General features: G+C 52.8%; 1 protein-coding gene across 1 annotated transcript in view; it reads left to right on the forward strand.

Annotated features, from left to right (window-relative positions):
* The window catches only part of dcst1 (DC-STAMP domain containing 1), a 38,765-nt gene extending 26,779 nt beyond the window's left edge, over window positions 1-11,986 (forward strand). Inside the window, exons 13-17 of the mRNA XM_080184201.1 lie at window positions 342-468; window positions 2,646-2,761; window positions 7,469-7,588; window positions 9,799-9,912; window positions 11,735-11,986. Of these exons, the coding sequence (XP_080040327.1) occupies window positions 342-468; window positions 2,646-2,761; window positions 7,469-7,588; window positions 9,799-9,912; window positions 11,735-11,986 (729 nt within the window). The remainder of the gene's footprint in view (window positions 1-341; window positions 469-2,645; window positions 2,762-7,468; window positions 7,589-9,798; window positions 9,913-11,734) is intronic.
* The last annotated feature ends 4,543 nt before the right edge of the window (window positions 11,987-16,529 follow it).

Consider the following 16,529-nt stretch of genomic DNA (forward strand, 5'->3'; position numbering starts at 1 on the left):
ACCCCTCCCACAGTGCGGCACTCCCTCAGCACCGACCCTCCCACAGTGCGGCGCCCCTCAGCACCGACCCTCCCACAGTGCGGCGCTCCCTCAGCACCGACCCTCCACAGTGCGGCGCTCCCTCGGCACCGACCCTCCACAGTGCGGCACTCCCTCAGCACCGACCCTCCCACAGTGTGGCGCTCCCTCAGCACCGACCCTCCCACAGTGCAGCGCTCCCTCAGCACCGACCCTCCCACAGTGCGGCGCTCCCTCAGGCCTGCGCCCTACACCGGAACCACCTGCTGTGGGTCTCACCTTCCAGCTGGTTGTCTAACGCTTTTGGTTGTGTGTATCTTCAGGTTCTCGAGCTGTTGCAGTACGCAGCTATCGTCTTCATGGTCATGTCTTTGTTTGTTCTTGACTGGCTTCTCTACACAATGTTGGACATCATCCAACGTCACAGTTTCCTGGAGTATAACTTCAGCGGTGAGTACAGGTTACATTTGCCAATCCCCCCAGCTATGTGGGGCCTCCAACAGATGTTTGTGTTACATGGCGGGGGCAGAACTCCTCGCAGTATCAACCAGGAGCCAATCCGTAGGTCCCCGCCTGCTATAATGTGGAGATGCCGGCGTTGGACTCGGGTAAACACCGTCAGAAGTCTCACAACACCAGCTTAAAGTCCAACAGGTTTATTTGGTAGCACGAGCTTTCGGAGCTTTGCCCCTTCATCAGGTGAGTGGGGAGTTCTGTTTGCAAACAGGGCCTATATATAGGCACAAACTCAATTTAGAAAATAATGGTTAGAGTCTCTACAGAGAATCAAATCTTCAAGGTACAGACAACGTGAGTGGGTTAAGCACAGATTAAAGAGATGTGTATTGTCTCCAGACAGGACAGTTAATGAGATTTTGCAAACCCAGGCAAGTCACGGGGGTTACAGATAGTGCGACATGAACCCAAGGTCCCGGGTGAGGCCGTCCTCATGTGTGCGGAACTTGGCGATCAGTCTCTGCTCGGCGACTCTGCGCTGTTGGTGAAGGCCGCCTTGGAGAATGCTTACCCGAAGATCAGAGGCCGAATGCCCGTGACCACTGAAGTGTTCGCCAACAGGAAGGGAACAGTCTTGCCTGGTGATTGTTGAGCGGTGTTCATTCATCCGTTGTCATAGCGTCTGCACGGTCTCCCCAATGTACCATGGCCTCGGGACATCCTTTCCTGCAGCGTATCAGGTAGACAACGACGCACGACAGTGCAGAATCGCTGAGCAGAGACTGATAGCCAAGTTCCGCACACATGAGGACGGTCTCAACCGGGACCTTGGGTTCATGTCACTCTATCTGTAACCCCCGTGACTTGCCTGGGTTTGCAAAATCTCACTTACTGTCCTGTCTGGAGACAATACACATCTCTTTAACCTGTGCTTAACCCTCTCTCCACTCACATTGTCAGCACCTTTAAGACTTGATTCTCTATAAAGACTCCAACCATTATTTTCTAAATTGAGTTGTGTCTTTATATACCCTGTTTGTGATCAGAACTCCCCACTCACCTGACGAAGGGGTAGCGCTCAGAAAGCTCGTGTTACCAAATAAACCTGTTGGACTTTAACCTGGTGTTGAGACACTTCTTACTAAATCTTATTATCCTCCGGCCCGTAAAAATTTTGATTTGATTTGATTTATTATTGTCACATGTATTGGGACACAGTGAAAAGTATTGTTTCTTGCGTGCTATACAGACAAAGCATACCATTCATAGAGAAGGAAAGGAGAGGGTGCAGAATGTAGTGTTATAGTCACAGCGAGGGTGTAGAGAAAGATCAACTTAATGCGAGGTAGGTCCATTCAAAAGCCTGACAGCAGCAGGGAAGAAGCTGTTCTTGAGTCGGTCGGTACGGACCTCAGACTTTTGTATCTTTTCCCCGACGGAAGAAGGTGGAAGAGAGAATGTCCGGGGAATTCTTACTCTCGAGGGAGCGCAGCGAAGGCTGATCCGGGGATGGCGGGGGCTGATGTACGAGGAGAGATTGACGAGGTTAGGATTATTTTCGCTGGAGTTCGGAGGTGGGTTTTGGGGGGGGGAGGGGGTGAAATCTCATGGAGATTTATAAAATTCCAACAGGACTGGACAGGTGAGATGCGGGGAAGGATGTTCGTGATGGTGGGGGGAGTCCAGAACCGGGGAGAGAGGGGGGTGGGGGGTGGGGGGTGGGGGGGGGCACAGCCTGAGGATGTGGGGGCCGACCATGGGAGAAAGAGTCAGAATGAGTCGGGGAGAGAGGATCCTTGAAATTCGAGAAAGGGGGTGGGGGGGGGGGGGGTCCCTCAGAAAGCAGTCCCTCACTCGCAAGGGGGGAGAGGAACTCTCTCTGTCCCCTTCTGTCGGGGGTGCGGTGGGGGGGGGGGGGGTCGGAGTGGGGGGGGTCTCAATTTAGAATGACCAAACTGAGATGGAGAGAGTTGTGTTGGGGTAAGGGTGGGGGTTAAAGGTCACGGAGGTGGGACAGGACGACGGGAGTCAACGTGATTGGCCGCGGAAGGGGGAGGGGGTAAGGGCCCCCCCCCCACCCCCACCCCGTCCCGATAGCTCCCCTCCCTTCCTTCCTCCCCCTTACCCATTGGTGTAGCCAACTCACGTTCTCCCTCTCCCCCACCCAACAGAGAGCCACCACCTCGAGATCAAGGTCGGGGGGACGACGATTTTGGCCAACTTGATCCGCCGGACCGTCTCCGCGTTCAACACCACCTGGACGTCAAGGTGGAGTCCAACAACCTCCGTGAGTGGGCGGACGGGGAGGGGAAGGGGTGGGGGTTTGGGATGGGGGGGGGGGTTGGGTGTTGGAGGTGAGGGGGAGGAGGGTTGGGATTGGGGGAGAAGGGCGTCGACGTGACGACTGGAGGTGGGTGGGTTGGGTGGGTTGGCGGGGGGGGCGTGGGGAGGGCGTAATCCGGGTGAGAGCCAAGCCTTCGGCCTAGGCCGGGCCGCCCAAGATGGCGGAGGGAGCCGTGCCGTGAGGTAAACGGGGACCTTTCGTGACGAGGACCACCGTGGTGGGGTGGGGGGAGCGGCTGACGGACGGTCATGCGCCCTGGGTGTGGGGATTGACGAATTGTGCGGGCAGTCCCACCCCAAAGTGCGCCCGCCACGGTGGGGGTCGGGGAACGGGCAGTGGTAATTGGCCATTGCATTGCGATGGCGCCTGACTCCACCCGGGGGAACAACTCGCCATTGGCGTCGCAAGCTTTGATAGGAGGTGCAGCAGGGTTGGGTTGGGGGGGGGGGGGGGTTGTTGCGCACAGCAAGATCCCATGTAGAACAGCGCTCTTCGTTTTCACCAGTGCTGTTGGGTAGAGGGGCCAATATTGGTCCCCACGTTGTGGTGGGAACCGACTGCCTTCGCCCCCCCCCCAATCCCCACCCCCCACCCCCCCTCCATCCCCACCCCCACCCCCCCCCACCCCCTCCCACCACACACACCACCACCCCCGCCCGGTCTGGATTACAGGGACCCAGGTCTCAGGACGGGGGCTCGAACCCGTGGACTCAGACCCCGAGGAAACAGAGGGCGAGTCGTTGTGTCACCTGACCACAGCGAGAGGCAAGGCATGATGGGATGGTTACCTCGCCCCTGAGGAACCGAGTGAACGTTTTGACAAAAATATGCAGATTAGAGGGAGGAGATTCAATAGTTTTACCATTCGGAGAGAGAATGAGACAGAGTGGAAGATTCTGGAATATCGATGAGGTTGTTCAAAGCAGAATTCGCCCATTGAAGATCTGTCTGATCCCCTAACTCTCCCATCGAAGACCATCCCTCTAATCCCCTAACTCTCCCATTGAAGACCATCCCTCTAATCCCCTAACTCTCCCATCGAAGACCATCCCTCTAATCCCCTAACTCTCCCATCGAAGACCATCCCTCTAATCCCCTAACTCTCCCATCGAAGACCATCCCTCTAATCCCCTAACTCTCCCATCGAAGACCATCCCTCTAATCCCCTAACTCTCCATCGAAGACCATCCCTCTAATCCCCTAACTCTCCATCGAAGACCATCCCTCTAATCCCCTAACTCTCCATCGAAGACCATCCCTCCAATCTCCTAACTCTCCATCGAAGACCATCCCTCTAATCCCCTAACTCTCCATCGAAGACCATCCCTCCAATCCCCCAACTCTCCATCGAAGACCATCCCCTCTAATCCCCTAACTCTCCATCGAAGACCATCCCTCTAATCCCCTAACTCTCCATCGAAGACCATCCCTCTAATCCCCTAACTCTCCATCGAAGACCATCCCTCTAATCCCCTAACTCTCCATCGAAGACCATCCCTCCAATCCCCCAACTCTCCATCGAAGACCATCCCTCTAATCCCCTAACTCTTCCCATCGAAGACCATCCCTCTAATCCCCTAACTCTCCCATTGAAGACCATCCCTCTAATCCCCTAACTCTCCCATCGAAGACCATCCCTCTAATCCCCTAACTCTCCATCGAAGACCATCCCTCTAATCCCCTAACTCTCCATCGAAGACCATCCCTCTAATCCCCTAACTCTCCATCGAAGACCATCCCTCTAATCCCCTAACTCTCCATCGAAGACCATCCCTCTAATCCCCTAACTCTCCATCGAAGACCATCCCTCCAATCCCCCAACTCTCCATCGAAGACCATCCCTCTAATCCCCTAACTCTCCCATCGAAGACCATCCCTCTAATCCCCTAACTCTCCCATCGAAGACCATCCCTCTAATCCCCTAACTCTCCCATCGAAGACCATCCCTCTAATCCCTAACTCTCCATCGAAGACCATCCCTCTAATCCCCTAACTCTCCATCGAAGCCCATCCCTCTAATCCCCTAACTCTCCATCGAAGACCCTCCCCCTAATCCCCTAACTCTCCATCGAAGACCCTCCCTCTAATCCCCTAACTCTCCATCGAAGACCATCCCTCTAATCCACTAACTCTCCCATCGAAGACCACCCCTCAAATCCACTAACTCTCCCATCGAAGACCATCCCTCTAATCCACTAACTCTCTCATCAAAGACCATCCCTCTAATCCCTAACTCTCCATCAAAGACCATCCCTCTAATCCCCTAACTCTCCATTGAAGACCATCCCTCTAATCCACTAACTCTCCATCGAAGACCATCCCTCTAATCCCCTAACCCTCCCATCGAAGACCATCCCTCTAATCCCACTAACTTTCCCATCGAAGACCATCCCTCTAATCCCCTAACTCTCTCATCGAAGACCATCTCTCTAATCCCCTAACTCTCCATTGAAGACCATCCCTCTAATCCACTAACTCACCCATCGAAGACCATCCCTCTAATCCACTAACTCTCCATTGAAGACCATCCCTCTAATCCACTAACTCACCCATCGAAGACCATCCCTCTAATCCCCTAACTCTCTCATCGAAGACCATCCCTCTAATCCCCTAACTCTCCATTGAAGACCATCCCTCTAATCCACTAACTCACCCATCGAAGACCATCCCTCTAATCCACTAACTCTCCCATCGAAGACCATCCCTCTAATCCCCTAACTCTCCCATCGAAGACCATCCCTCTAATCCCCTAACTCTCCATCAAAGACCATCCCTCTAATACCCTAACTCTCCCATCGAAGACCATCCCTCTAATCCCCTAACTCTCCCATCGAAGACCATCCCTCTAATCCACTAACTCTCCATCGAAGACCCTCCCCCTAATCCCCTAACTCTCCCATCGAAGACCATTCCTCTAATCCCCTAACTCTCCCATCGAAGACCATCCCTCTAATCCCCTAACTCTCCCATCGAAGACCATCCCTCTAATCCCCTAACTCTCCATCGAAGACCATCCCTCTAATCCACTAATTCTCCCAATGAATATTAATATGGCATATAGTATAACCAATATAGGAGTGACACAGTGGGTTAGCACTGCTGCCTCACAGTGCCAGGGACCCAGGTTCAATTCCCAGCTTGGGTCAGTCTGTGTGGAGTCTGTACGTTCTCCCCGTGTCTGCGTGGGTTTCCTCCAGGTGCTCCGGTTTCCTCCCACACTTCAAAGATGTGTAGGTTAGGGTGGATTGGCCATGCTAAATTGCCCCTTAGTGTCCAAAGATGTGTAGGTTAGGGGGATTGGCCATGCTAAATTGCCCCTTAGTGTCCAAAGATGTGTAGGTTAGGGGGATTGGCCATGCTAAATTGCCCCTTAGTGTCCAAAGATGTGCAGGTTAGGGTGGATTGGCCATGCTAAATTGCCCCTTAGTGTCCAAAGATGTGCAGGTTAGGGTGGATTGGCCATGCTAAATTGCCCCTTAGTGTCCAAAGATGTGTAGGGTAGGGTGGATTGGCCATGCTAAGTTGTCCCTTAGTGTCCAAAGATGTGTAGGTTAGGGGATTGGCCATGCTAAATTGTCCCTTAGTGTCCAAAGATGTGTAGGTTAGGGGGATTGGCCGTGCTAAATTGCCCCTTAGTGTCCAAAGATATGGAGGTTAGGGTGGATTGGCCATGCTAAATTGCTCCTTAGTGTCCAAAGATGTGCAGGTTAGGGTGGATTGGCCATGCTAAATTGTCCCTTAGTGTCCAAAGATGTGTAGGTTAGGGGGATTGGCCATGCTAAATTGCCCCTTAGTGTCCAAAGATGTGTAGGTTAGGGTGGATTGGCCATGCTAAGTTGCCCCTTAGTGTCCAAAGATGTGTAGGTTAGGGGGATTGGCCATGCTAAATTGCCCCTTAGTGTCCAAAGATATGGAGGTTAGGGTGGATTGGCCATGCTAAATTGCCCCTTAGTGTCCAAAGATGTGTAGGTTAGGGGGATTGGCCATGCTAAATTGCCCCTTAGTGTCCAAAGATGTGCGGGTTAGGGGGATTGGCCATGCTAAATTGCCCCTTAGTGTCCAAAGATGTGTAGGTTAGGGTGGATTGGCCATGCTAAATTGCCCCTTAGTGTCCAAAGATGTGTAGGTTAGGGTGGATTGGCCATGCTAAATTGTCCCTTAGTGTCCAAAGATGTGCAGGTTAGGGTGGATTGGCCATGCTAAATTGTCCCTTAGTGTCCAAAGATGTGTAGGTTAGGGTGGGATTGGCCATGCTAAATTGTCCCTTAGTGTCCAAAGATGTGCAGGTTAGGGTGATTGGCCATGCTAAATTGTCCCTTAGTGTCCAAAGATGTGTAGGTTAGGGTGGATTGGCCATGCTAAATTGTCCCTTAGTGTCCAAAGATGTGCAGGTTAGGGTGATTGGCAGAATAAACGCGTAGTGTTCCAGGGATGGGGCTGGGTGAGTGCTCTGTCGGAGGGTGGTCAGTGCAGGCTCGATGAGCCGAATGGCCTCCTTTTGCACTGTGAGGCTGGGATGACCTCGGGGTCCCTGGGACGGTGTTAACAGTGGGGCGGGGTACACTTCCGCAGTCCCTCGCTGGTCGGAGAACGGTGGGCTTTTCCATTGTACATGTTTGTGTTTCAGACTGTCTTCCTGTCCCACACAAGATCAGGAAAGGTGCCATCTTCTATACCCTCTTCCCCATGACTGGCATGGTCCTCTTCTGCTTCCTTCAGGTCTACAGCTTCAGGTTACGGAGAGTCATTGCGTCCTTCTGTTTCCCAAGGGTGAGCTTGGTTAGATTGATTGTTGTCCCATGTATTGGGATACAGTGGAAAGTGTTGTTTCTTGAACACTATACAAAGCATACCGTTCATAGAGTAGATCATAGAACCCTACAGTACAGAAAGAGGCCCTTCGGCCCATCAAGTCTGCACCGAACACAATCCCACCCAGGCCCTACCCCCATATCCCTACATATTATACCCACTAATCCCTCTAACCTACGCATCCCTGGACACTAAGGGACAATTTAGCATGGCCAATCCACCCAAACCGACACATCTTTGGACACTAAGGGGCAATTTAGCACGGCCAATCCACCCAAACCGACACATCTTTGGGACACTAAGGGGCAATTTAGCATGGCCAATCCACCCTAACCTGCACATCTTTGGACACTAAGGGGCAATTTAGCATGGCCAATCCACCCTAACCTGCACATCTTTGGACACTAAGGGGCAATTTAGCATGGCCAATCCACCCTAACCTGCACATCTTTGGACACTAAGGGACAATTTAGCATGGCCAATCCACCCTAACCTGCACATCTTTGGACACTAAGGGGCAATTTAGCATGGCCAATCCACCCTAACCTGCACATCTTTGGACACTAAGGGACAATTTAGCATGGCCAATCCACCCTAACCTACACATCTTTGGACACTAAGGGACAATTTAGCACGGCCAATCCACCCTAACCTACACATCTTTGGACACTAAGGGACAATTTAGCATGGCCAATCCACCCTAACCTACACATCTTTGGGCACTAAGGGGCAATTTAGCATGGCCAATCCACCCTAACCTGCACATCTTTGGACACTAAGGGACAATTTAGCATGGCCAATCCACCTAACCTGCACATCTTTGGACACTAAGGGGCAATTTAGCATGGCCAATCCACATAACCTACACATCTTTGGACACTAAGGGGCAATTTAGCATGGCCAATCCACCTAACCTACACATCTTTGGACACTAAGGGGCAATTTAGCATGGCCAATCCACCTAACCTACACATCTTTGGACACTAAGGGACAATTTAGCATGGCCAATCCCCTAACCTACACATCTTTGGACACTAAGGGACAATTTAGCATGGCCAATCCACCCTAACCTACACATCTTTGGACACTCAGGGACAATTTAGCATGGCCAATCCCCCTAACCTGCACATCTTTGGACTGTGGGAAGAAACCAGAGCACCTGGAGGAAACCCACACAGACACGAGGAGAATGTGCAAACTCCACACAGACAGTGACCCGAGACGGGAATCAAACCCGGGACCCTGAAGCTGTGAAGCAGCAGTGCTAACCCACACACCTTTGGAGACTTTAGCATGGCCAGTCCACCGAACGTGCACATTTTGGACACTAAGGAGCAATTTACATAATACATAGATTAGATTTATTATTGTCCCGTGTATTGGGATACAGTGAAAAGTATTGTTTCTTGCGCGCTACACAGACAAAGCATACCGTTCATAGGGAAGGAAAGGAGAGGGTGCAGAATGTAGTGTTACAGTCACAGCGAGGGTGTAGAGAAAGATCAGCTTAATGCGAGGTAGGTCCATTCAAAAGTCTGACAGCAGCAGGGAAGAAGCTGTTCTTGAGTCGGTCGGTACGGGACCTCAGACTTTTGTATCTTTTTCCCCGACGGAAGAAGGTGGAAGAGAGAATGTCCGGGGTGTGTGTGCGGGGGGGGTCCTTGATTATGCCGGCTGCTTTTCCCCGAGGCAGTGGGAAGTGTAGACGGAGTCAATGGATGGGAGGCTGGTTTGCGTGATGGGGTTGGGCTACATTCACCACCCTTTTGTAGTTCCTTGCGGTCTTGGGCAGAGCAGGAGCCCAGACCGAGCTGTGATCCAACCAGAAAGAATGCTTTCTATGGGGCATCTGTAAAAGCTGGTGAGAGTCGTAGCGGACATGCCAAATTGTCCATCCAACACCCTTCTGTTTTTTCATTCATTCCCTGGGACATGGGCATCGCTGGCTGGTCCAGCATTTATTGCCCATCCCTAGTTACCCTTGGAGGGCAGTTGAGAGTCAACCACATTGGTGTGTAGCTCTGTGGAGTCACATGTAGGCCAGACCGGGGTAAGGACGGCAGATTTCCTTCCCTAAAGGGAACCAGATGGGTTTTTCCCTCATTGGGTCATCAGTAGATTCTTAATTCTGTGTGGGATCTGACTGGTTCTCTTTTCCGTTGTTACAGAGAGAAAAGAAACGCATTTTGTTTCTGTACAATGACTATCTCCGGAGAAGGATTGCGTACGCTGAAAATCAACGCAAAAAAATCCTCATTCAGGCTCGCGAGAAGAAACTGTGGGTGAGGCGCAAGGGATTTTCTGCTAGTTAACACCTCGCGTTAATACATGCACCCCACCAAACTGCTTCACTCTATATATAAACCACCCCTCGATTAGATTCCAGTCTGTAACTCACTCCCGGGTATCTGTTATTCTATATATAAACCCACCCCGAACCCCTCGATTAGATTCCAGTCTGTAACTCACTCCCGGGTATCTGTTATTCTATATATAAACCACCCCGAACCCCTCGATTAGATTCCAGTCTGTAACTCACTCCCGGGTATCTGTTATTCTATATATAAACCACCCCGAACCCCTCGATTAGATTCCAGTCTGTAACTCACTCCCGGGTATCTGTTATTCTATATATAAACCACCCCGAACCCCTCGATTAGATTCCAGTCTGTAACTCACTCCCGGGTATCTGTTATTCTATATATAAACCACCCCGAACCCCTCGATTAGATTCCAGTCTGTAACTCACTCCCGGGTATCTGTTATTCTATATATAAACCACCCCGAACCCCTCGATTAGATTCCAGTCTGTAACTCACTCCCGGGTATCTGTTATTCTATATATAAACCACCCCGAACCCCTCGATTAGATTCCAGTCTGTAACTCACTCCCAGGTATCTGTTATCCTATATATAAACCACCCCGAACCCCTCGATTAGATTCCAGTCTGTAACTCACTCCCGGGTATCTGTTATTCTATATATAAACCCCCCCGAACCCCTCGATTAGATTCCAGTCTGTAACTCACTCCTGGGTATCTGTTATTCTATATATAAACCACCCCGAACCCCTCGATTAGATTCCAGTCTGTAACTCACTCCCAGGTATCTGTTATCCTATATATAAACCACCCCGAACCCCTCGATTAGATTCCAGTCTGTAACTCACTCCCGGGTATCTGTTATTCTATATATAAACCACCCCGAACCCCTCGATTAGATTCCAGTCTGTAACTCACTCCGGGGTATCTGTTATTCTATATATAAACCACCCCTCGATTAGATTCCAGTCTGTAACTCACTCCCGGGTATCTGTTATTCTATATATAAACCATCCCGAACCCCTCGATTAGATTCCAGTCTGTAACTCACTCCCGGGTGTCTGTTATTCTATATATAAACCACCCCGAACCCCTCGATTAGATTCCAGTCTGTAACTCACTCCCGGGTATCTGTTATTCTATATATAAACCACCCCGAACCCCTCGATTAGATTCCAGTCTGTAACACACTCCCGGGTATCTGTTATTCTATATATAAACCACCCCGTACCCCTCGATTAGATTCCAGTCTGTAACTCACTCCCGGGTATCTGTTATTCTATATATAAACCCCCCCGAACCCCTCGATTAGATTCCAGTCTGTAACTCACTCCCGGGTATCAGTTATTCTACATATAAACCTTCATGAACCCCACAACTCTCTTTGGACACTAAGGGGCAATTTAGCATGGCCAATCTTTGGACTGTGGGAGGAAACCGGAGCACCCGGAGGAAACCCAAGCAGACGGGGGGGTGGGGGGCAGATTCCGCCCACGTGCCAGGGAATCGAACCCGGGTAGATTGCTTGGGAGACAATTACAGACACCAGTCACAGACTAACCGGCGCCGATAGTATCCCGCAAAGGGAGATGATGGAAATATATTTCTTAAACGGCGTGGGATGGTCACATTCCTTATTCCCACTCCTGATTCCCGTCCGTACGGGAGACGTGCAAAGTTTGGGCGCCTTTCCTGCGATTTTGATTGTTCCTTGATTTCTCTTTGACCGTCCTCCTTCCCCTCTCCTCCCCACCCGTTCCTCCCTCTCCATTCCTTCTGGCAGCAACTCCCGGGAATGGCTGGCGTTCTCCATCGCAGATTCCCGTGCCTGCGGAGGTTTATTCGCAAGCGCTGTGTGGTGTGCAGCGAGGGGCCAACGGAGACTTCCTACTATTGCCCCAATGTGGGCTGCGGGGCCATGTACTGTCACATCTGCTGGAAGGACATCAAGAGGTTCTGTTTCGCCTGCATGCCCTACGAGGATTTTGTCTCCGGACCCAGCGACACGGAAAATGACCCGGTCTACGGAGAGTGAGCCACTCCCTCAGCTCCCCTCCTCACCATCGGCCCCTGTGGGGGAGTGGGGGAACTGCAAGTGATCCCGTTCACCCTATCTCCATACCCTCCTCCAGCCTCCGACACCCTCCTCCCTATCTCCATACCCTCCTCCAGCCTCCGACACCCCCTCCCTATCTCCATACCCTCCTCCAGCCTCCGACACCCCCTCCCTATCTCCATACCCTCCTCCAGCCCCCTCTCTTTCTCTGTAACCCTCCTCCAGCCCCCGACACCCCCTCCCTATCTCCATACCCTCCTCCAGCCCCCGACACCCCCTCCCTATCTCCATACCCTCCTCCAGCCCCCGACACCCCCTCCCTATCTCCATACCCTCCTCCAGCCCCCGACACCCCCTCCCTATCTCCATACCCTCATCCAGCCCCCTCTCTATCTCTGTAACCCTCCTCCAGCCCCTTACACCCTATCTCCGCACCCTCCTCCTGCCCCTACACCCTCCTCCCTATCTCCATACCCTCCTCCAGCCCCCTCTCTTTCTCTGTAACCCTCCTCCAGTCCCCTACACCCTATCCCCGCACCCACCTCCAGCCCCCTACACCCTCCTCCCTATCTCCATACCCTCCTCCAGACCCCTACACCCTCCTCCCTATTTCCATACCCTCCTCCAGCCCCCTACACCCTCCTCCTATTTCCATACCCTCCTCCAGCCCCCTACACCCCCTCCCTATCTCCATACCCTCCTCCAGCCCCCTACACCCCCTCCCTATCTCCATACCCTCCTCCAGACCCCTACACCCTCCTCCCTATCTCCATACCCTCCTCCAGCCCCCTACACCCTCCTCCCTATTTCCATACCCTCCTCCAGCCCCCTACACCCTCCTCCCTATCTCCACACCCTCCTCCAGACCCCTACACCCTCCTCCCTATCTCCATACCCTCCTCCAGACCCCTACACCCTCCTCCCTATTTCCATACCCTCCTCCAGCCCCCTACACCCTCCTCCCTATCTCTGTAACCCTCCTCCAGCCCCCTACACCCTCCTCCCTATCTCTGTAACCCCCTCCGGCCCCCTACACCCCCTCCCTATCTCTATAACCCTCCTCCAGCCCCCGACACCCTCTATTTCTTTGGGAAATTGCCTGGTGTGGTGACGGGACTGACTGGTGACGCCTCCCGATATTTACTTTTCAATTCGCCACCTCTAGTCGTTGGGGCCTAGGATGGCCAACAGGTTGGCCAAGTAGGCCGCAGCCTGAGGCCTACAGGCCTGGACTGCCATCACCCAAAAAATCCAGCTCCCTCGCGAGTCCCGGGAATTAATACCCCCGCCAGATCGGCGGGGGGCAGTGCGGCGGAGAAGTGGGGGTGGGGGGGGGTAGTAATGGGGATGGATTGGTCACCCGTAGCAACCAGGGGAATAGGGACCTGGGACATGGGGATGGATTTGTCACCCATAGCAACCAGGGGATTCGGAGAGGGCTTCACTGGTTCAGGAGGAGGAATTGTTTTCCGAGGTTCCTGACGTCACATCAATTGGGAAAATACTTCCTAAGCTATCTTGTCACGAAAGTTGGGGGGGGTAATAGAGACAGAGGAGTGTTGTTTTCTGTAATATGTTCAAATGTCAATGTATATAAATGATTGATTTGGTGACACACGTGTGCCTTTGTGTCATTTGTGCATCTTTACATGTGCATGTCAGGTGTGTATGTCTAATTCCACGTGTAAACAAGTCAGGAGTGTGATGGAATCCTCTCCACTTGCCTGGATGAGCACATCTCCAACAACAATCTCCACTTGCCTGGATGAGTGCGGCTCTCCAACAGCAATCTCCACTTGCCTGGATGAGTGCGGCTCTCCAACAACAATCTCCACTTGCCTGGATGAGTGCGTCTCTCCAACAACAATCTCCACTTGCCTGGATGAGTGCGGCTCCAACAACAATCTCCACTTGCCTGGATGAGTGCGTCTCTCCAACAACAATCTCCACTTGCCTGGATGAGTGCGCCTCTCCAACAACAATCTCCACTTGCCTGAATGAGTGCGGCTCCAACAACAATCTCCACTTGCCTGGATGAGTGCGTCTCTCCAACAACAATCTCCACTTGCCTGGATGAGTGCGGCTCCAACAACAATCTCCACTTGCCTGGATGAGTGCGTCTCTCCAACAACAATCTCCACTTGCCTGGATGAGCACATCTCCAACAACAATCTCCACTTGCCTGGATGGATGCGTCTCTCCAACAACAATCTCCACTTGCCTGGATGAGTGCGGCTCTCCAACAACAATCTCCACTTGCTTGGATGAGCACATCTCCAACAACAATCTCCACTTGCCTGGATGAGTGTGGCTCTCCAACAACAATCTCCACTTGCTTGGATGAGCACATCTCCAACAACAATCTCCACTTGCCTGGATGAGTGCGGCTCTCCAACAACAATCTCCACTTGCCTGGATGAATGTGTGGACTCCCAACAACACTCTTCTGCACATCTTTGGACACTCAGGGACAATTTAGCATGTTTAAACTACTAACAGCTGCACATCCTGAACTGGAGTCTGACTTGAGAGGGTGAGTATGTCAAGTTTATTTAGTGTCAGGAACAAGGTTTACATTAACACTGCAATGAAGTTACAGAGAGAGGGCGGGGGGAGTGGAGAGAGAGAGAGACTGAATTCAAAATCCTGTAGCTTTTTAAAAAAATTTTCAATTCAGTCCTGGGGCACAGACAGAGGACGTTTAAAGTTTAACATCTTAAACTTTTATGAGTGTAAGGTTTGCTGCAATGAAGTTACTGAGACAGAGATACAGAGGGAGAGTTTAATGTTTATTTATTACAAGGCCTACATTAACACAGACAAAGGGAGCATCCAGAGTGGGGTCAGTAACACATTTATTTCCCAGCTCTCTCTCTCCCAGGATGGTTTCACTGACAGACAGGCATTCCCAAATCTCACACACACCACTCACACATTCCCTCTGCTCCGTCCAAGGGAATTCTTTTTAAATCCAGGAATTTATTTTGACTGCGCGAGAAACTCAACTCAAAATCTGTCCAGGTGGTTTTAAAATGTCAATACAAACCCCCAGTCCACATGGGCGGGGAGGTTAGAGATGCCGGTGTTGGACTGGGGGGTAAATACTGTAAGTTGGGTGGCACAGTAGCACAGTGGGTTAGCACTTCACAGCTCCAGGGACCGGGTTCGATTCCCGGCCTCGGGTCACTGTCGGTGTGGAGTCTGCACATTCTCCCCGTGTCTGCATGGGTTTCCTCCGGGTGCTCCGGTTTCCTCCCACAGTCCAAAGATGTGCAGGTTAGGGTGGATTGGCCATGCTAAATTGCCCCTTAGTGTCCAAAGATGTGCAGGTTAGATGGATTAGTGGGTAAGTATGTAGGGATATAGAGATAGGGCCTGGGTGGGATTGTGTTCGGTACAGACTCGATGGGCTGAAGGGCCTATTTCAACCAGTAACTGGTTGGATTCTAACCTGGTGTTGTGAGACTTCCCCACAGACGGAGAGCCTGCAGAGGTTGGGGGAACCTTGTCAAACCGGTCTGTGTGAGGGTCTGTAGCTTTCGAACCAGTGTGTGGTTGCAAGCAGATATCCACTGAGCGTCAATCCTTCCCCCTGACTTTGCAATAATACCCCCCCCACCCACTGCTGTCAATTTGCAAAAGGAGAGGGACATGGACACACACACACACACACCCACAGACACACCCACCCACCCACACACACACACCCACCCACCCACACACACACACACACACACACACACACACACACACACACACACACACCCACCCACCCACACCCATTCACACACACACACACCCACACACACACACACACCCACCCACCCACACCCACACACACACACACCCACACACAGATGAGGACTGAATCTGTCCCCTCTACTCCTCAATCCCATTCTCCCTCCATCTCTCTCTGTGTGAGAACATCACAGCAACCTGCCTGGAATCATTGCCCCCCCAACTCCCCCCGTTCTCCCCCCCCCACCACTCCCCCCGTTCTACCCCCCCCCCACTCCCCCATTCTCCCCCACCACTCCCCCCGTTCTCCCCCCCCCCACCACTCCCCCCGTTCTCCCCCCACCACTCCCCCCGTTCTCCCCCCCCCACCACTCCCCCCGTTCTCCCCCCTCCACCACTCCCCCCGTTCCCCCCCCCACTCCCCCCATTCCCCCCCCACCACTCCCCCCGTTCTCCCCCCCACCACTCCCCCCGTTCTCCCCCCCCCACTCCCCCCGTTCCCCCCCCCACCACTCCCCCGTTCTCCCCCCCCCACTCCCCCCGTTCTCCCCCCCCACTCCCCCCGTTCCCCCCGCCACCACTCCCCCCGTTCTCCCCCCCCCACCACTCCCCCCGTTCTCCCCCCCCCACCACTCCCCCCGTTCTCCCCCCCCACCACTCCCCCCGTTCTCCCCCCCCCACCACTACCCCCGTTCTCCCCCCCCGTTCTCCCCCCCACCACTCCCCCCGTTCTCCCCCCCACCACTCCCCCCGTTCCCCCCCCCACTCCCCCGTTCTCCCCCCC

Source organism: Carcharhinus amblyrhynchos, unplaced genomic scaffold (genome assembly GCF_965287045.1).
Source record: "Carcharhinus amblyrhynchos unplaced genomic scaffold, sCarAmb.v2.hapA scaffold_609, whole genome shotgun sequence".
Classification (NCBI taxonomy): domain Eukaryota; kingdom Metazoa; phylum Chordata; class Chondrichthyes; order Carcharhiniformes; family Carcharhinidae; genus Carcharhinus; species Carcharhinus amblyrhynchos.